Source organism: Hemitrygon akajei, chromosome 5 (assembly GCF_048418815.1).
Source record: "Hemitrygon akajei chromosome 5, sHemAka1.3, whole genome shotgun sequence".
NCBI lineage: Eukaryota > Metazoa > Chordata > Chondrichthyes > Myliobatiformes > Dasyatidae > Hemitrygon > Hemitrygon akajei.
This window is the reverse complement of record NC_133128.1, coordinates 150225914-150247811: the sequence shown is the minus strand read 5'-3', so window position 1 is coordinate 150247811 and position 21898 is coordinate 150225914. Positions and strand designations below refer to the sequence as shown.

At 39.2% G+C, this 21898-nt stretch overlaps 1 protein-coding gene across 4 annotated transcripts in view; it reads right to left on the bottom strand.

Moving 5' to 3' along the window:
* The window catches only part of dgkg (diacylglycerol kinase, gamma), a 517080-nt gene that overhangs the window by 418845 nt on the left and 76337 nt on the right, over window positions 1-21898 (bottom strand). For all 4 annotated transcript variants that reach the window (XM_073046856.1, XM_073046861.1, XM_073046859.1 and 1 more), the window contains exon 2: window positions 16149-16525. In XM_073046856.1, coding sequence (XP_072902957.1) covers window positions 16149-16215 — 67 coding nt within the window. In that variant the 5' untranslated portion in view covers window positions 16216-16525. The remainder of the gene's footprint in view (window positions 1-16148; window positions 16526-21898) is intronic.

Here is a 21898-nt window from a genome sequence, read left to right as displayed (position 1 = left end):
GGCTGATAAGTCCCCGGGACCTGATGGTCTGCATCCCAGGGTACTTAAAGAGGTGGCTCTAGAAATCATGGACGCATTGGTAATCATTTTCCAATGTTCTATAGATTCAGGAACAGTTCCTGCTGATTGGAGGGTGGCTAATGTTGTCCCACTTTTCAAGAAAGGAGGGAGAGAGAAAACAGGGAATTATAGACCGGTTAGCCTGACGTCAGTGGTGGGAAAGCTGCTGGAGTCAATTATAAAAGAGGAAATTATGACACATTTGGATAGTAGTAGAAGGATCAGTCAGAGTCAGCATGGATTTATGAAGGAAAAATCATGCTTGACTAATCTTCTGGAGTTTTTTTGAGAATGTAACTATGAAAATGGACAAGGGAGAGCCAGTGGATGTAGTGTACCTGGACTTCCAGAAAGCTTTTGATAAAGTCCCACATAGGAGATTAGTGGGCAAAATTAGGGCACATGGTATTGGGGGTAGAATACTGACATGGATTGAAAATTGGCTGGCTGACAGGAAACAAAGAGTAGCAATTAACGGGTCCCTTTCGGAATGGCAGGCTGTGACCAGTGGGGTACCGCAAGGTTTGGTGCTGGGACCACAGCTGTTTACAATATACATTAATGATTTACATGAAGGGATTAAAAGTAACATTAGCAAATTTGCCGATGACACAAAGCTGGGTGGCAGTGTGAAATGTCAGGAAGATGTTATGAGAATGCAGGGTGACTTGGACAGGTTGGGTGAGTGGGCAAATGTATGGCAGATGCAGTTTAATGTGGATAAATGTGAGGTTGTCCACTTCGGTGGCAAGAACAGGAAGGCAGATTACTATCTAAATGGAGTCAAGTTAGGAAAAGGGGAAGTACAACCAGATCTAGGTGTTCTTGTACATCAGTCAATGAAAGCAAGCATGCAGGTACAGCAGGCAGTGAAGAAAGCTAATAGCATGCTGGCCTTTATAACAAGAGGAATTGAGTATAGGAGTAAAGAGGTCCTTCTGCAGCTGTACAGGGCCCTGGTGTGACCCCACCTGGAGTATTGTGTGCAGTTTTGGTCTCCAAATTTGAGGAAGGACGTTCTTGCTATTGAGGGAGTGCAGCGTAGGTTCACAAGGTTAATTCCCAGAATGGCGGGACTGTCATACGTTGAAAGATTGGAGCAACTGGGCTTGTATACACTGGAATTTAGAAGGATGAGAGGGGATCTGATTGAAACATATAAGATTATTAAGGGATTAGACACACTGGAGGCAGAAAGCATGTTCCTGCTAATGGGTGAGTCCAGAACTAGAGGCCACAGTTTAAGAATAAGGGGTAGGCCATTTAGAACAGAGATGCAGAAAAATGTTTTCATCCAGAGAGTGGTGGATATGTGGAATGCTCTGCCCCAGAAGGCAGTGGAGGCCAAGTCTCTGGATACATTCAAGAGAGAGTTAGATAGAGCTCTTATAGATAGCGGGGTCAAGGGATATGGGGAGAGGGCAGGAACGGGGTACTGATTGTGTATGATCAGCCATGATCACAGTGAATGGTGGAGCTGGCTAGAAGGGCTGAATGGCCTACTCCTGCACCTACTGTCTATTGTCTATTGGAATCTGGAGCAAAAAGAAACAAAATAAGCTGCTGGAAGTGTTCAGCAGGACAAGCAACTTTTGAGGAGCTATAGGGATAGCTGACGTTTCTGGTCAAGAATCTGCATCAGGACTGACATTTATAGTTACATGCTTAGGAAGTGAGCCAGGAAGAACTTCATTGACAGCTTATACAACTAATTTAAGACAAACATGTGTAGACAGAAGGGAAAATGAGAAGTGGGAATGAGGATCATGCACACAGACAGCATTATCTTTGATCAGTTATGCATTGTCAGTCATGATAACTTCAACAACACATGATCTAGTATCATTTCCTGCATGATTAGCTCCCAATACATCTGGCTGTACTCCACCTTGTTTTACAAAGGAACAACCAGGCATTGTTTGCAAGCTGTGAGATGTGGGATGGAATTTTGCAGTATTACTAAGAGTGGCTTGTGTGATCCAATAGTTCACAGCAGGGGGATGGGAAACAAAGCACCAGCTCAGAAAGTGGAGGAATGCAGAAGAAGGTAGACGTCAGGGCCAGTTAAAACATGCAGGAGCTAAGTAATAGAGATGATAGGATGAATAGTTTGAAGTGTGTATGTGTTTAATGCTAGGAGTATTATGGGTAAAGGTGATGAACTTAGAGCAAGAAACTATGATACTGTGGCCATTGCAGAAACTTGGTTGAGAGAAGGACAGGAATGGCTGCTTAATGCCCCAGAGTTTCAATGTTTTAGAAAAGATAGAGGGAGGTAAAACTGGTAGGAGAAGTTGCACCACATAATCATGGTCAATATTACAGCTGTACTCAGAGGGACATAATGGAAGGTTCGTCCACTGAATCTATATAGGCAAAACTTAAAAAAGGAAAAATGTAATCAATCTGATGAGATTGTCCTACAGACCCTACAAATAGCCCCAGGAAACTAAGGAACAGATAGTCTATTTAATAATTTAGTAATTTTTGAGTAATATCATAAATATGTTTGATTAAGCATTCTTTGCTGCTTATGTAATTCATTATAGTTATATGTACCAAGTACGTGAATAGCATACATCATCATGCCACAGCATTTTGCGTGCATGCTTCGCTTAAAGTAAAAACAAATATACACGAGTTATCTCTCGGCTCCCTTGCTTTGCTTTCAATTAGCTTGCATGTTTTGGAGTTACAATACAACAGTGGCAACAAAAATATAGGTTTTGAAGTGCAGCGAGATGTTCAAGTTCAAAAAAAGCAGGAACTGGATGAATTCATGGCTTCATAAACAGTGAGTACTGGATGATAATAATAATAATCATAACTTAAAAAGGAGCAGAAATGGCAAGCTACATCAGAAAGATAGACTGTTCAACTACACCAGAGATAACTGGATTGTGCATGCTGAACAAAATGAGCAGTTTCTTTTTAAGCAAATAAAATAGCCACTGAAAAGTGAGTACCTATTTTGATGAGTGCATTGGATATAAAAGCATACAGTTTTTTAAAAAAAGTTTAAAAACTCCAACCAAACCAGCTGAAATGAGCTTTGCTGATATTATGAACATAATGCAGGAGCACTTAGGACCAAAACCATTGTTGATTGCAGAACATTTTAGGTTTTATATGCAGAATCAACCAGAATGGGCATCTATTTCAGCATATATGTCTGAATTGAAGAGATTGTCTGAGCATTGTCAGTTCAGTAATGGGGTTAATAATGAACTGAGAGATAATTTAGTTTGTGGAATCCTACAAGAACACATTGAAAAACGATCCCTAACTGAAGCACAAAAGAGCAATTTGAAAGAGCAATTAAAATAGCTGTATCAATGGAAACAGCAGACAGAGATGCAATTCAGTTGTAGTAATGAATGAAAATGAGCGAGATCAAAATTGCAACATCGAAACAGAAACCGACCTAGCCAAATAAGTTGTGTTACTGTTGTGGCAGGGGCTCACATACACCAGACCAATGCAGATGTAAAGGTGAAACCTGCAGAAAATACAACAGACAATATGTCAGGCTGACAAAAATAAATGGACTGCATGGGGAAAAAAGATTTTAAAAATTGGAGCTTATAACTAAGTAAGTGTGTTGTATATTTAATATTTCAGTAATATTTGAGTAACATCATAAATATGTTGTATGATTAAGCATTCTTTGTTGTTTATATATGGTTATATGTACAAAGTACCTGAATGGCATACATCATCATGCCACTACATCATGCATGCATGTCTTGTTTAGAGTAAAAACAAACATACACAAGTTACCTCCCATCTCCCATGTTTTGTTTTCAATTAGTTTTCATGTTTTGGTGTTACAAAACATAACAGATATATAGGCAGATTAAGGAAAGGTGTAAAAGTACTGCTCTTAATATGAACTGGGACCTTCGTAGTCCAAGTGGTTTCAGTGGGGCAGAATTTGTTAGGTGTATCCAGGAGGGTTTCTTAAATCAATATGCAGATATCCAACAAGAGGGGCTGTACTAGATCTGGTGTTGGGTAATGAGTCGGGCTAAGTGACGGACCTTTCAGTGGGTGAGTAGTTAAGGAACAGTGTTAAAAGACCAACTGCACAGATTACATGACAAGTTTGTTCCAGTCAGAAGGAAGGACAAAGATGGCAAGGAAAGAGAACCTTGGATGTTGAAGGAGGCAATTAATTTAGTCAAGAAGAAAAAGAATGAAAAGCCGAGGAAGCTAGAATCAAACACAGCCCTTGAGAATTACAAAGAGCCCAGAAAATAACTCAAGAAGGAAACTAGAAAAGCCAGGAGGGGCAATGGAAATCCTTTTGCAAGTAGGATTAAAAAAAATCCAAAGGCATTCTATACATACATCAGGAACAAGTGGATAACTAGAGAGAGGGTGGGCCTCTAAAGGACGGGGGGAAGGGCAGAGAAACGTTTGTTTGGGTGAAGGATATGGGTGAGATCTGCAGCAAAAGAATCTCATGGTTGTATGTGGTGACATGTATGTACTCTGATAATAAATTTTACTTTGAAATTTAATAAGCACTTTACATCAGAATTCACCAAGGAGAAGCGTGTCGAGGATAGGGAGATCAGTGCACGCCATGAGTATTTATATGCTAGGACATTTCAAAGGAGACAAGGTAGATTTGGATCTCTTAAGGTGCATTAAGGTGGGTAAGTCCCCAAGGCCTAATGCAATATGCACCAGGTTACTGAGAGGGCAAGTAAAGAGATTGCTGGGGCCTTGACCAATATCTTTTCTTCCTCTCTAGATTTTTAGCGAAATGATGAGGGTGACTGATTAGGTAGTGCTGTGGATGTTGTCTACATGGATTTTAGTAAGGCTAAAATCACAAGATCCCTAATGGGTGGCTCATCCAGATTAAGATGCATAGTGAATTGGTCACTTGGATTTAGAACTGGCTTTCTCATAGAAGTCAGAGGGTGGTCACTGAAGGGACTTATTCTAGCTGAAAGTCTGCAATTAGTGATGTTCCAAAGGAATCTGTGCGGGGACCTGGATGAGAATGTACTGTAGATGGGTGGGTTCATAAGCTTGCAGACGTTAAAAAGATTTGTGGTGCCATGGATAGCATAGATGATTAGCATAGATCATAGCAGGATATAGATCAGTTGCAGATATGGGCAGAGAAAGAGCAGACTGGAGTTTAACCTGACCAAATGTGAAGTGTTGCACCTTGATAGGACAAATGTAAAAAGACAGTACACTGTTAAGGGCAAGACCCTTAACTGTGGGGGGCAAAGATATGTCTTAAGGAGGTATATTGGAGATGATAAATGCAACAGTGGAATACTGGCAAGAAAACAAACCAGCCTTTCCAATCTCTCCTTAACCTGAGCTATTCCATTCCACTCTACACAGCATCCTGGCGAATTTCCTCTGGGTACAATTGGGTACAATTACAGTATATCCTTCCTGCTGTTACAAAACACTGGCTTATTGAAATATAGATAGATAGATAGATAGATACTTTATTCATCCCCATGGGGAAATTCAACTTTTTTTCCAATGTCCCATACACTTGTTGTAGCAAAACTAATTACATACAATACTTAACTCAGTAAAAAATATGATATACATCTAAATCACTATCTCAAAAAGCATTAATAATAGCTTTTAAAAAGTTCTTAAGTCCTGGCGGTAGAATTGTAAAGCCTAATGGCATTGGGGAGTATTGACCTCTTCATCCTGTCTGAGGAGCATTGCATCGATAGTAACCTGTCGCTGAAACTGCTTCTCTGTCTCTGGATGGTGCTATGTAGGGGATGTTCAGAGTTATCCATAATTGACCGTAGCCTACTCTGCGCCCTTCGCTCAGCTACCGATGTTAAACTCTCCAGTACTTTGCCCACGACAGAGCCCGCCTTCCTTACCAGCTTATTAAGATGTGAGGCGTCCCTCTTCTTAATATGGTTCAGATCCAAATATATTCAAGAAAATAGCTTATTTAGTGATCAATACAAAGGATTAAACAGGTTTTTATTATTAAAGTAAACAAGTCATAGCCCATCTGTTGGTCCTGGCATCAGCAAATATAAGTGTCTTCAATAACTATCATATTACTCATGACCAAAAAGGAAGTCTGCACAGTTAATCGAAGATGCAATCAATTCTAAAGCTAAATACATCCCTTCTATGGTTGGGAATTCCTGACAACACTGAATGCCCAAAGTGAAAACCCTTTTATCAATAGCAAAGACGTCCTACAAACAACATTGCCACCAACCGCTATAGGAGCCAGTTTTGAATTCTGAGTCTTGCAGCACATCCATGCCAGGGGGAAAGCTCAGAAGCTTACAAAGGGAAGATTAGGCCAGAAAGTTAAGACAATCAGTGAGTAACACGAATCCAGGGTGAGGCCACAAACTGGACACAAAATTGACATGGTGGAAGGAAGCAAAGGGTGGTAGCAGAGGTTTTCTTTTCAGACTGCAGAATTTTGACCAATGGTGTGCCACAACAATTAGTATCAGGCCCTCTGTTTTTTCATAACATATCTTTCTGATATTGATAGGAATGTGGATGCCATGATTAGTGAGTTTACAGATGACACCAAAATTGGTGGTACAGTGAACAGCAAAGAGGGTTATCCACCAACAGTATTTAGATCAACTTAGAAGCTGAGTAAGGGAATGACAATGGAATTTACCTCAGACAAGTGAGAAGTGATGCATTTTGGCAAGTTAAACCAGGACAGGACATACACAGTGAATGGTAGGACCCTGGGGAGTGTTGATGAATAGACAAATCTTAGAGTACAAGTACATATTTTCAGGAATGGCAACACAAGTAAATGGGATGGTGAGGAAGGTATATGGCCTTCATTGGCTGAGGCATTAAAAATACATGAGCTGGGACATCATGTTGTGGTTTGAGTACTGTGCGCAGCTCTGGTATCCAAACTATGGGAAGAATGTGATTAAGGGAGAGAGGGTGCAGAGGGGGAAAAATCATCAGGACTTTGCCTGAATTGGAGGGCTTAAGTTATCAGGAGAGATTGTATAGGCTAGATCTGTTTTCCCTGGAATGAAGGAAGACGAGAAAAGACATGATAGTGACATTTAAAATTATGAGATATAAATAGGTCAGAGACAGGGTATTTAAAAATAGAGGCAGACTTAAAAGGTGAGAGAAAGAAGGTACAAAGGTGATGTGAGGGGTGAATACTTCAGACGAAGTGTGGTGGGTATTTGGAATGAGCTGTGTAGTGCAAGAGCCCGATGGCAGAGGCTGAAACAGTAAACATTTAAGAGATATCTGGATGGTTATTTGAATGAGCAAGGCAAAAGGGGAATATGGAATTAATGCAGGTAAATGTGATTAGTATAGGCAGGCATGCAGGTAAATATTCTCTGCAGAGGACACAAAAGATAGGCACGCTGACAGGAATAGATACAGTGTGCTAAAGGGCGGGTTTCTATGCCGTATAACTCTTTGAATAAGAGAGAGAGGAGGCTAGAGAGGGTTTTGAAGACACAGGACAAAGTGATAGTTTTAAAAGCTGCAAATGCAGGAACAGAAAATGCTAGAGGCAAAGCAACAGGAGTGTTCTTTAAGTGACAGAATGGTATCAGTGTTTGGATTTGACAAAGGCTCAAATCAGAGGCTACTGGGCATGAAGCAAAAAGGATGATAAAAATAGGTAGTAGGAAAGATAATGAAGTAGTGAAGAAAATACCCTGTGCAATGGTCGCAGAAGACTGGCGATAGATGATGCAGAAGACAGATGTGTTATGTATTCCTATGCAGTATCACGAACAAACTATGAAATATACTGCTAATCTAAAAGATTCCAGATTAGTGTTGGTTAGGATATCAAGGTCTAATGAGAGGAAAGCAAATAAATAAATTGTTAGCCTGTTGGTGATCAAAGAGATTACATATAACAACTTGGTTGAATTAAATTGAAGCAAACTTCAATCTCGAACTCTACAGATACATTAGAAGTCAATGAACACGATAACTTGTAGAACTTGTAGTAACAGATATCAAAATACTTTAGGCTATGCAACAATACAATGGGATTCACACTAAATTTGACAATATAAAATTGCATATAGTAACTCGTATGAATGCATTTTGCAAAACAATTTTGTTTTACAAAACATCATTTAAAAAAAAAGCCCATACTGGCTGTTCAACTGCCAAGCAGAAACGAGAATATGTAGATGTTACAAAGGAATAATGAGATAAAAGAAATTGCAACTATAGAACAAGTTGTACCATTGGCTTGGGTAAACCAGTACTCAACAGTACAAAAAAAAATCTATCAAAGTCAAGTACTTAAAAACAAAACAATCCATGATTCTTTCTTCTTGTTTAAAATAAATTTGATTTTACAACATGACAAAAAATACTCTAGAACAGAACTGAATACTGCTTTCCACTGCACAACTTTATTGAACGCACAATGACATTTTGTAAGCCTTCCATCTGTTCAAATTTTACTAACTGTAGTCGCCCACACACTTCCTTCAAACATTTTATCATCCTTAACTATTCATTTTACCAATTTAAATTTTATTAAGCTATCTGAAAACAGCTATTAATACAACATTACAATATATATGTATGTGCACATCACCTTCATGCTAAAGCAAGTTTCAACAATGAAAATATTCATCATGGTGTTGGGTTCAAACAAAGAAAATGTATTTTAGCACCCTTCATCTATAGCAAACTGAAAGCATCACACATTGACAAATTATCTAACTATTATTCCCTTTATGTAAATGTGGTACATGCAAGTTAACTGTCCAAGCTTCAAAAGTAGTCTAGTGATTTGTGAGCTTTCTGGGCAATAGACAAAAAGGGAAGGGGGTATCATGAAGAAGTGTGTTACAAAATGCTCTATACAAATGCAATGTTCTGTAAATTGCGCAAACCAACTCTGAATAGGTTTTTGCATCCATCACTTCAATATTGCAGAATCAAGATCCTGATCCCACCAAAATTTCAGATTTTGAACTGTGATTTCAATGTAAAATCACATTCAAAAAGTCTTGAAACATTCAAAAACAATAAAATAAAAAATCACCTAGAATTAACAATTAATAACATGATACATTTACACAATATTCTAAAAGCATTAAACAACTCTGCTGGTTCTACAATGTTAATATTAGGTTCTATTTTTAAACCTCTTTAGTCCTAGAGTACGTACAAGATACACAACTATCCTCCCAACAAAAAGCAGATCATACTTGGGTAGACGTGGAATCGATTCATGCTATTAATTAAAGCACTTCCTTGAAACTTAAAACAATTACACTCTCTCCTACACGTTCGCAATGATGAACTATAGCTAATAAAAGAATCAATGCCCAAATTCTTTGGATCACATTTCTGGTGTTAGGATTCCAGAAATCTCTATCTAGAAGATTTTGATAATATGAAATTGGGAAAAATAAATGAAGTCTTGCTCTGGTCTCAAACCAATGAAGAAAAACAGTAAATAAAATGGTGATAAGGAAAACAAGAACAACTTGAATTTATAAATTGAAATTAAAATTGATTTACCAACAGAATAAAGCACTTACACATTGCATAGGAAATCGACGTGACAAAATGATCGGTACAAACCTAAGACGACATGAGCAGATGCAACAAAAAATACCAAAGCATGGACCAAGTTTTTTGTGTCTAGGAGAAGGAAAGAAAGTACAAGAGTTTAACCGAAACCATAGCTAATAATAGGGAGATGAAGAAAGATAGGATTGCAGAAAAGTATGAATGTACCAGGTGCAGTTTACTTTAATATTAATACACAATTGATCTAGTTTTTTTCTTTGATCACAGAACTTCCCATTAGGTGCTTGGCAGCATGGACTGGGCAGGATAACTGAAAAAAAGAGTGAATGTCAGACAACTCTTTTGATTAAAGAAACCAGCTTTATCGTGCATTTGTATTCACTTTTGTCCTGACATGTACGTACCCGACAGAACTTTAAAATAAGATAATTACCCTTCATGCACGTGGGTGTGCTGAGAGGCTGGTGTGAATCCCCTATCGCTGTGAAATAGTTGGTGGTTCCTTGTGCCACATGGCTCAGCATGAAGGCAATCCCATTAAGCAATGTACAAAGGATGCCTGCAGCAAACTTGCTCTGTGTTGAGATGTAGGGCTCAAGAGCTGCACCCAGGCTGACACAATGAACATTGGCAGTATCTGCTTCTTGTATTGACACGAGTGCCTGAAGCCTTCAGTTTGTCTCATTACCTTCTGCTGGATGTAATGGGAACTGTTTTATACCACTTATTTTAAAATCTGGCCGCATTGCTTTCCCCAAAAGTGCAGATTCCTCTAGAGTAAAAAGCTCAATATTGGTCATGTTCAACAGTGGTCGCTAGCCCTCGAGCTCATTACCAGACAACCGGTTTCATATATCTTACAGTACTGGAATGTTAAGGTGCAGAATGATTCAAGTCACTTCCTTTTTTTCTGGACAGCTTCATGTTTATCCAGTTTTGCTTTAAAGTCATCCAAGTCATATAATATTTCATTACCTCCCCAATTTATACTACTCAACTGGAAAATTCCAAATGTCACACCTTTTTTTAAGAAGGGAAGGAGGCAGAAGAAAGGAAAGTATAGGCTTGTTAGCCTGGATTTAGTGGTTGGGAAGACATTGATGTTCATTACTGAGGATGAGGTTTCAGAGTACTTGGAGGCACATGATAAAGTCGGCCAAAGTTGGCAAGGTTTCCTTGCGGAAATCATGCCAGGCAAATTTGTTGGAATGCTTTCAGGAAATAACAGGCAAGATAGACGAAGAGGAGTCAATGGATGCTGTTTTCTAGGATTTTCAGAAGGTATTCATCAATGTGGTGCACATGAAACTTAGACCATAAGGCATAGGAGTAGAATTAGGTCATCTGGCCCATCAAGTCTGCTCTGTCATCCAATCATGGCCGATCCATTTTTTCTATCTCCTCCTCAACCCCAGTTTTCGGCCTTGTCCCCATAACATTTGATGCCATGTCCAATCAAAAACCTAACAATCTCTGCCTTAAATACACCTAACAACCTGGCCTCCACAGCTGTATGTGGCAACAAATTCCACAAATTCACCACCCTTTGGCTAAAGAAATTTCTCTGTATCTCTGTTTTGAAAGGGTGCCTCTCTATCCTGAGGCTGTGCACTCTTGTCCTAGACTCTCCCACCACGGGAAACATCCTTTCCACATCTACTCTGTCTAGGCCTTTCAACATTTGAAAGGTTTCAATGAGATTCCACCCCCCCCATCCTTCTGAATTCCAGTGAGTACAGACCCAGAGCCATCAAACGTTCCTCATATGATAACCCTTTCATTCCTGGAATCATCCTTGTGAACCTCCTTTGGACCCTCTTCAATGCCAGCACATCTCTTCTAAGATGAGTGGCCCAGAACTGTTCACAATACTCAAGCTGAGGCTTCACCAGTGCCTTATAAAGCCTCAGCATCATATCCTTGCTCTTGGATTGTAGACCTCTTGAAATGAATGATAACACGGCATTTGCCCTCCTCACCACCAACTCAACCTGCAAGTTAACCTTCAGGGTGTTCTACACAAGAACTCCCAAATCCCTCTACAACTCAGATTCCTGGATTTTCTCCTCATTTAGAAAATAGTCAGCATATTTATTTCTACTACCAAAGAGCATGACCATGTATTTTCCAACATTGTATTTCATTTGCCACTTTCTTGCCCATTCTCCTAATGTCTGTTCCATCATCTAAATCATTTATATACAGCATAAAAAGAAGCAGTCCCAACACCAACACCTGCGGATCACCACCACTCACTGGCAGCCAACCAGAGAAGAATTCTTTTATTCCCACTTGCTGCTTCCTACCAATCAGACAATGCTCTAACCATGTTAGTAACTTCCCTGTAATACCACAGGCTCTTAACTTGGTAAGCAGCCTCATGAAACTTCTTAAACAAGAGCCCATCATATTACAGGAAACATACTGGCATGGACAGAAAATTGGCTGACTGGCAGGAAGCAAAGAGTGGGAATAAAGGCGGGGGGGCCTTTTCTGGTTGGCTGCCAGTGACAAGTGGTGTTCCATGGGGGTTGGTATTGGGACCGCTTCTTTTCACATTATATCAACAGTTTGGATGATAGCTTGCAGACAATATAAACATAGGTGGAGGGGCAAACAGTGCTGAGGAAGCAAGGAGACTGCAGAAGGACAGACTGGAGAATGGGAAAAGTGGCAGATGTAATATAGTACAGGGAAGTGTATGGCCATGCACTTTGGTAGAAGGAATAAAGGCGTAGACTATTTTCTAAACACGGAAAAAATCCAAAAATCCAAGGTGCAAAGGGATTTGCGAGTCCTTTGCAGGTTTCCCTAAAGGTTAAATTGTAGGTTGAGTCAGTGTTGAGGAAGGCAAATACAATGTAGGCATTCATTTTGAAAGCACTAGAATATACGAACAAGAATACGATGGTGTAGCTTTACAAGACATGGGTCAGATTACACGAGTATTGTGAGCAGCTTTCAGCCACTTATTTAAGAAAAGATGTGCTGTCATTGGAGAGAGTCCAGAGGAGGTCCAGGAGATGATTCCACAAATGAAGGGGTTAATGTATGTGGAATGGTTGATGGCTCTGGGTCTATACTTACTGGAGATTCAAAGAATGAATGTGGGGTCTCATTGAAACCTTCTGAATATTGAAAAGCTGAGACAAAGTGGAAGTGGAGAGAATGTTTCCTATAGTTGGTGAGTCTGGGACCAGAGAGCACAGCCTCAGAGTAGAGGGATGTCCACTTAGAACGGAGATGAGAAAAAATATTCTTTAGTCAGAGGGTGGTGAATCTGTGGAATTCATTGCCACAGGTGGCTATTGAGGCCAAGTTTTGACTATATTTAAAGCAGAGGTTGATAAGTTCTTGGTTAGTCAGTGCATCAAAGGTTATGGGGTAAAAGGCAGGAGAATGCAGTCAAAGGAGATAATACATCAGCCTTGACAGAATGGTGGAGCAGACTTGATGGGCCAAGTGGAATAATCTGCTATGCTTATGGTCTTATTGAAAAATTCTGCAGTCATCACCAAATATCTATGTGCCTCATTTCAAGAAGGGAAGATCAGAGTAAGATGATTGGGTCTAGGTTACTTCCTCGATGAGCTCCTGGAATAATGCCCGGGAGCAGAGATGACCAACAACCACAACATTTTCAGTATTTTCAGTATACAGTCTTGTTATCAAGGTGAGTCACTCTCATTTCACCTGTGAAGCTCAGTTCTTTTATCCACGTTTGAATTAGGGCTGTAATCTGATTTGGTGTCGATGACTCTTGCCATCCTTTCTGCTAATGATTGGGAACAGATTAACAGACTTGGATTTCTGTCCACAAAAGTCCAACTCAGCACTGTAACTGTATGAAACCAACTTAGCTGGATAATTCTGGAGCGCGTCTTCATGTTGTTGTTTGGTCTCACTGGCTGCTGCATCCCATGATCTCATTATTTATTTATATCATATACTAATCAAAATGTCTGAAGAATGAGTACTGTGATGGTGGAGGAAACAAAGGTGAATCATCTATTCAGTGCTTCTGGTTCAAAGTGATTGTAAATACTTCAGCATTTATATGCTCAAAAAAGGAAGATGCTATCTCCCCATTGCACTCCTTTTTGCTCAAGAGAATAATTTGTCAAAGTTCAGTAGTCGCCCCCACACCCCGGAAGTAAACAGACTGAACAAAGCTGCTGCTTAATCAGTATTCAGAAATATAGCTTGATTTGCAAACTTCCAAGTAGGCTGAGTGAGTTAAACTTCAGATAAATCGGCCCAGATGGAATTGTCACCACCATCATGAACTTTGTCAGCAGGTGTGTTGAGGACTGTATAGCATAAAGGACAATCCAAGTGTTTTTGAAGCCATGAATGAATGGGGAAATCTACTCCCTACTTAAGTCTAAACTGCTGCATAAAAATCAGATGACCTGACCTTTACAAGAGATGAAGATATGACCTCCATAAAGCTATCAGAGTTACCAAGAGGCAATATCAATTCAAAATAGAGTCCCAAACCATCAGTTGTGGCAGGGCTTACATGCTATAACAGGCTACAAAATAAAGTCCAGCAGCATTACCAGCAACATCATAATTGCTTCTTGGTGAGCTAAACACATTCTATGCATAATTTGAACAGAAGGGGATTGATATATTACCACCCACCATGATAGCTTCCAATGCACCTGAAGCCACAGTCACCAGTATGGACACAAGTTTAGTCTGCTAGAGAGTGAATCCATGGAACTCCATGGCATCCCTGGCTGTGTCCTTAGATCTTGTCCAGATCAACTGGGGGGAGTATTTGCAGATATGTTCACCTCTCCCTGTATCAATTTAATGTTCCCACATGCTTTATGAAGACCAATATAATTCGGTACTTAAGGAAAGCACGGTAACATGCCTTACAAACTACCACCCCCTGGTTCTGACATCCACCATCAAGAAGTGCTTCAGGATGCTCCAGCTTCTCAGACAACCTCAACCCACTGCAGTTTGCCTTCTGCCGAAACAGGCCAGGCACAGATGTCATCTCCCTGGCCCTACACTCATTTCTGGGGTATCTGAACTGTAAAGACACCTACATTAGACCATTACTTATTGACTACAGCTCTGATTTCATTACTATAATTCCAAGCAAATATCACCAAACTCCAAGACCTGGGAGTCAACAATTCCCTCTGCAACTGAATGCTTGACTTCCTGACTAGCAGGCTGCAATCAGTAAGGATAGGCTGCAACAACCCCAGCACAATTATTCTCAGCACTGGTGCTCCAGAAGGTTGCCTCCTCAGTCCCCTGCTCTACTGTCTGTACATTCACGACAGTGTGGACAGACTCTTCGCTAACTCAAGCTAGAAGTTTGCAGATGATACCACCTTACGGATCCATATCTGAAATAATTGCGAGTCAGAGTGTGGAGGGAGATGGAGAGTTCAGTAATATGGCATCACGGCAACCTTTAGTTCAATGCCAGTAACACAGAACAGCTGGTCACTGTTTTTGAAGATAGCAAGGTGGGGGGGAGAAGGAGGTAACACACATACTGCTGTTTACATTGATGGTGCTGAGATTGCAAGGGTTGAGTTTCAAGTTCTGAAGAGCGAAAAATCAACCTGTCTTGGTCCAACCACGTGGCCAAGAAAGCCCATCAACACCTTCTCTTCTTCAAGAGCTAAAGAAATTTGGCATGACCCTGTTGACCCCTACCCATTTAAAAAAAAAATTAATGCACCACAGAAAACATCCCGTCTGGATGCATAATGGCTTGGTATGGCAACTGCGCGGGAAGGACATCACAGAAAGCAGGCTTGCCTCCATGGACTCTGTCTATACTTCTCACAGCCTCAGTAAAGCAGCCAGCAGTTGAATCAAAGATCCCATCCACTTTCTTCTCTCCTCTCTCATTAGCCAGAAGATACAAAATCCCAAAAGCGCAAAACACCAGGCACAAGGACAGCCTTTATCCCAATGTCATAATAATATTGAATGGTTCCCTAGCATGATAAAAGTGGACTCTTGACCTTACAATCTAACTCATTATAATCTTCCCCTTAGTATCTACCTGCACTGCATTTTCTCTGTAGCTGTTACATTTTATTCTGTGTTCTGTTATTATTTTACCTTGTACTGCCTCAATGCTCGATGTAATGAATAGATCTGTATGAACAGTATGCCAGCTTTTTACTGTATCTCGCAACATGTGACAATAATAAATCAATGCCAATTCCAACTGCTGCCTAAAACTATGAAAGGAACATTTTGACATATTTCTATCTTGGCTGATATTAGGTCCTTTCAGATGAAGACCTTATAGAATATCACAGCAAGTAGTAAAATTAATATATCCCACAATTTTAGATGTGGGTCTTGAATTTCTGTTATTAATTTTTTTCCCAAATATGAGAAATCTCTAAAATTAAAGCACATCAATACAAACTGAAAAGATTAATTATATCTTGGAAAAAATCAGGTACAATTTTATTTCTCCATGTTTCTAGTTTTATTTGTAATCAAACTTCTTACAATTTTTGCTTAACTGATATTTTAATCAAGATTATACTTACATTCTGTGTACTGTTGTAGCTGAGCAAACTCTGCTGGACTTAGGATAACCCACGTCCCATCACACATTTTTTAAAGATCCGCTTAGCCCAAGTTCTTACTCATGAAGAGAGCACGGCAAATACTGATGTGCTTCTAGAAAAGTATGGTTGCAGAAGGCATCCTCTTTTTCAAGCAGACAGAAGTACTTCTGATGCTTTTAGTTTAGCTGATGTCTGTTTGCATTTGATTGTAAACCCAGTCAAACACACATCTCTTCCCAAGGAAATCTCTTGTTAAACCATTCTTAGTTTCACTTATGAACTGTTCCATTAATAGAATGTGTCGAGTGAAATCCATTCATATTTTTGATGGGCGAATCACAGAACTTTGCTCAAATCTACAAAACACAAAAAGTATAATCAAAAGCAAGCAAATCTACAACAATTGGACTAATCTCAGAATTTTTATTGGTTACAATGACATGACATTATAGCAACGTGCATTCAGTTGGCTTTTTTTCTAGCAAACACGACTCAAGATATATTTGTAAAATGAGAGAGGAATATATCAGTTTATGAGGGAAATAAGTGCTTTAGAACTGAACAGGATACAAAACTGTTAGTGATTTTACTTTACTAGATTAAATAAATACAAATTTTGATTCCTGTCACAATCCTCTGCCAATGTCTAAATCACTAAGTAAAAAGAAAATGGAAGTGAGGGAAAAAATGTAAAGGCTAATGTGGCATTAAAAAAAAATCTCTGAACGTACAGCATTGAAACAGTCCTTTTCCCTTACAAAAAGCTTTGGTCAAGTTCCTTACAAGCTCTTCCAAATGCATTTTAAGCTCACCTGATCTTTTCACCTTCAATCTCTTACGCAAATGACATTTAGGCCATTCAGTCAACCACTTAATTTTGTAAAATATGCAAATTCTGTTTTGAGACCATGAAATGATATCGAATGCCATACCAAAAAAACCAACACAGAGGGAAATGTGGAATTCGGGTGGGGGTGGGGAAAAGAAGCAGATAAAATGTAAGATACTACTTGGGTGATACTTGGGCACGGTTATCATCAGTCCTGGGCTCAAATGTAGTTGGTCAGCAAAGCAGTGAAAAACTTGTCTCCTTCAATTGACTACATCATAACAAGCAATTACACCAAACCAGGCTGGAAGACATCAAGTAAGGAGTGATTTGTAACAATAAAAAACACATTATGTTACTTATTCACTCAAAAACTAAGAGGCTCACTGAGCCATTTCAGAGGAGAGCTTAGAGTCAACCATGCCATATACGGTTTGGATACTGATGTATATCATTCTTACCCTATCTGACAAGTTTAGCTTCTCAAGAACAATTTAGTGGATCAAATCATTTTGTAAATGGCAAGTGGAGGCATCATGATCATAATAAGTGATATAAAATTTTAAATACCTATCCTTTAACCAGTGAAGTTAGTTTTAGTTATTCAGAAGCCTTGGCAGGATTGGAATCATCTAGATGCCAAAATTATCTAGACTCTAAGCCTAATGTGTTCACTAAATGAGGTGAGGTATCAAAGGACAAAAGGACAAAGATCAAGGATTTGAGAGATGTGGAGAATTGGTGCAAAGAAGGAGACAAGACCAACACAGTGCATCCAACAGCATACTGAATGGCAGCAAAGGCTTGAGGGGCCTAGTGGCCTACTCCTGCTCTTATTCTCTGGTGACAGGAAGACAGAAGAACAGACAGAGTTTCCAAGGGGAAAGCAGATTGTAAATATTGACAATGTACTAGGGAAAATGATTTGTCAAAAAAATAAAAACTGTAGGATGAATGGGGAATAACATTGTTGGCAGCAATAAGTTGGAGGTTAAGCAAAGGAAATGGAGGTGAACACTGACTGCCACTAATAACAGCTTAAGGAAACCCCAACAAAAGAGGTGTGGACATTTTCAATGTGACTACTCCAGTTCTTTCAAATAAAAGTTATTTGCATGTTATTGGAACTGGCAGGAATCAGCATCGGTATGTAAATGTTCATGCTCCTTTTCAGGGTACATGCAACAGACATTAAGAAATATAATCAAGTTCAGCCTGGGAATGGAAAAAGCTATTGTAAAAATTAGAACAAGTGAATGAGACATAGAAGGCAAATTTTAAAGGGCAGGGTTAAATCTAGACCTTTGTTAAGTGTGAAAGCTAAAATTATAAATGCTGGTATTTTCGACATCAAGACAAGTTGAACAAACTGCACATTATAATGCACGGCATGTGGCAGATCGAAACTAAAACCACAACCTATTCTAGACAGAATTTGTGCTCCAATTACCACTTCCCATCTATGTAGGTACAGCAACAGCCCACCCAGCTGTGCACTGAATTATAAATTGCCTTATGCTCCTTCCCATCTTCTGTGTGTTCCTCCTTTTATCAATATCAATGTTGATAGGGAATTTGTTTTGCCCCTTATGACACATGCAATACAACTTTTTAAAAAATGTATTTGATGTTGAGATGTTTGCATTACTTTTAACGGCAAAATTTTTTGGCAATCCTCGATTGCCCTGAAAAGGCTCTGGAAAAATACACATTTTAAGAATCTGCAGCAGTCATTCTGGTTAAGGCACTCCCAGAGATATTGGATAAAGAATGTCATGATTTAGACAAACAACAGACTGAATGGCTTTAAAACGTAAAATCAAATGGACCTTAGATCAATTTCCCCACTGTCAGACAATGCTTCACCTGAAAATTACATATGGTAGTGGTCAAGAGAGAATAATTGGTCATGCAATTATTTGCATTTTAAATGACAACAAAAAGTATTCTCAATATTTTCTTCAAACCACTTTTGCTGTTTCCAAAATTGCAGAGGAAGCTACATAATTTGTAGATAAAAACACAAAATGCTGGCAGAACTCAGCAGGCCAGACAGCATCTATGGGAGGAGGTAGTGACGACGTTTCGGCCCGAAACGTCGTCACTACCTCCTCCCATAGATACTGTCTGGCCTGCTGAGTTCTGCCAGCATTTTGTGTTTTTATTTATTTCCAGCATCTGCAGATTCACTTGTGTTACATCATTTGTAGGTTGTCCAGAGTGGAGACAACACTTGCCACGATATTGGTGAATGTTTTATAAGCAGTGGAACTATCAGAAGTCTCTAAAATCAGGTAGTTTTGTGCATTTATGTAAATAAGCAACAATTAGCACAATTTTAATTTGAAAAATACCACTGACACAATATGGCAATTAAATAGATGATTGATGATGTATGGAGGGGGTATGGAGTCCCAAGGGTGGAGAGGATGAAAAGTAATTCCTTTTCTGCCTCTTTACCCAGACTTGGGCCAAAAGTAAACATATCAGTAAAACACCACTGAAGTCTCATTCTGAAAAATATATTAGAAGACAAGGGTCAGAGCAGATTATAGAAAAGTACAATGTATTTTATACGTTAGATACTTTTCCCTCAGTCCAAGAGGAAAAATCAATTGAAACAGTATATCTGTACATAATTTCAATACATTTTAGTGTTTCGGTGCACGTGTACAAGGCTGTGAAGTTTTATTTAATTTAAAATATTTTCAAGGTCTTATCTGATATTCTTTACACAAAGGGGGCCACAGGAATGAGAACTTATTTAAAAGCACACTTAGGTTTCTTATATAGTTCACTAGTTGCTGACCCTCAAAAAACATTCTTCTGCAGCTCAAGACAAGTCCAAAGATTATATAGCACAACTTCATTTTTGAACTATTTCTGGGTTTCTATTGTCAACAGGGGCACCATCAGGTGGGAGCAGGAAAGTTGGTGATATTATGATATCCCATGGTGTCACAACAAATGTGATTTGTATATTAATAATATAACTAATTTGCACAGGTGCATTGGCCAAAGCTCCACAGATAACCAACCGGTTTTGCACAGGAAACCTCACAATAGCTGGATGTTATGAAATGGAGAACTGTGTAAACTGGTAAGGTCACATAAATCATAACTAAATGCAGCTTGTTTACCTAAGAAACATACGGAAGTATCAAAGCAGCAATTTAAAAGATATTTAATCTGAGCATGTTCTCCCCACAAAAGGTCAGAATTCAACTGTAGCTTCCATTCAAGCAGTAGCAAAGTCAAAGCTATGAAAAGCTTGCGATTGCTCGCTTTATATATTTTTTCCACTTCAGGGTGGCTTTTGAACATTGTTATTCAACAAAATCTCATTTTCAGTTACTAAACTTTTACACAAAAGAATTAACTTCTAGTTTTTAAATAAGGTGCAATTAAATCAATAATGATCACAATATATAGCAGAACAAGCCATCTATTGCCACCCCACATGATTTTATACTACTCTGGGTATTTTCATCTCACATTACCCAGTAACATCACTGCCACAAATAAATGCATTTTTCTATAGTCTGATACATCATCCGTCCAGATTTTAAGAGACCGAGTGCACTACTGACTTTAACATATTGCTAACCCACATTGTACCAAAAACATTAGAAGCGACTCATCAGGGTTAATTTTAATTAGTAAGTTTTTCCATTTAAATTTGACAATGAGTATGTCAGGTTCATTGTGCTTCACATTTTTGGAATGTTTTCTTTACTAATGGCACATCATAAACCACCCTAAACATTATTATGTTGCCTCTCAGGAAAGGATGGACTGTAAGAGATCTACCGACAAAGTTTCCGAGTGACGTTGCAGGGTAGGGATAGGTACACAAAACACCAAATTACACATGGAGTTGGAGCAGTAGGCAGACAAAATTCAGAACCTTAAGACTGGACCTGCAGGGCTTGCATACTCTGAACTACAACAATATACAGTCAGCCCTCCTTATACGCGAGTTCCGCATGCACGAATTCAACCAACCGCGAACCGAGAAAACCCAGAACTGCGCTTCCAGCACTCGTTGTTAGAGCATTGTTGATGAGAGTTTAAGCGGGGTTGATGAGAGCTAGAGAAAAGAGTTTAAGGCTAGTAAGGGATGGCTGGCTGGCTATGTAAAGCGCTACGGCCTCAAGAACGTAAAGATGACGGGAGAATCGGCATTGGCTAATGCCAAGACCGCAGCAGTATTCCCAGAGCAGCTCAAGAAACTCATAGAAGAGAAAGGCTACCTTGCAAGATTTGTTTGATGATGCAAAGAAAAAGAGACAGCTTCCTATAACAATGTTTTTAAACTAAAGCATCTGCAATTCTGAGGTCTCGACGTTCAATACTTGAAGATCCTCTGCCCTCAACCTCCACAGTTCCTGACTTTAGTATTATTTAGCCTCCTCCAAAGCATTCTTATTCCCTAAACAAGACAGTGTAACAACTACTGTACAGGTATTACAAGTTTTGCTTGTTGTTTGATCATTGTTCGCCTCGCATCTTGCTCATTCGCTGCTTGTCTTGTGAGCGAAAGGAACATGTACATTTTTTTTTCTTGTCAATATTCCCTAAACATTACAGTATTTACATTGTATTAGGTATTATAAGTAATCTAGAGATGATTTAAAGTATACAGGAAGATGTGGGTAGGTTATATGCAAATACTACGCCATTTTATATAAGGGACTTGAGCATCCGCGTTTTTTGGTATCCACGGGAGGTCCCGGAACGAATCCCTCATGGATAAGGAGGGCTGACTGTATACATATTTTTTTAACTTGACAACACAAGTCCCACTAATTCTGATATCATAAAATTCAGAAGAAATTTAGATAAAAATTCCAGTAAATTGATTGTCTCACTGATGTTCAGGGATTAATCTTGTTAGCTT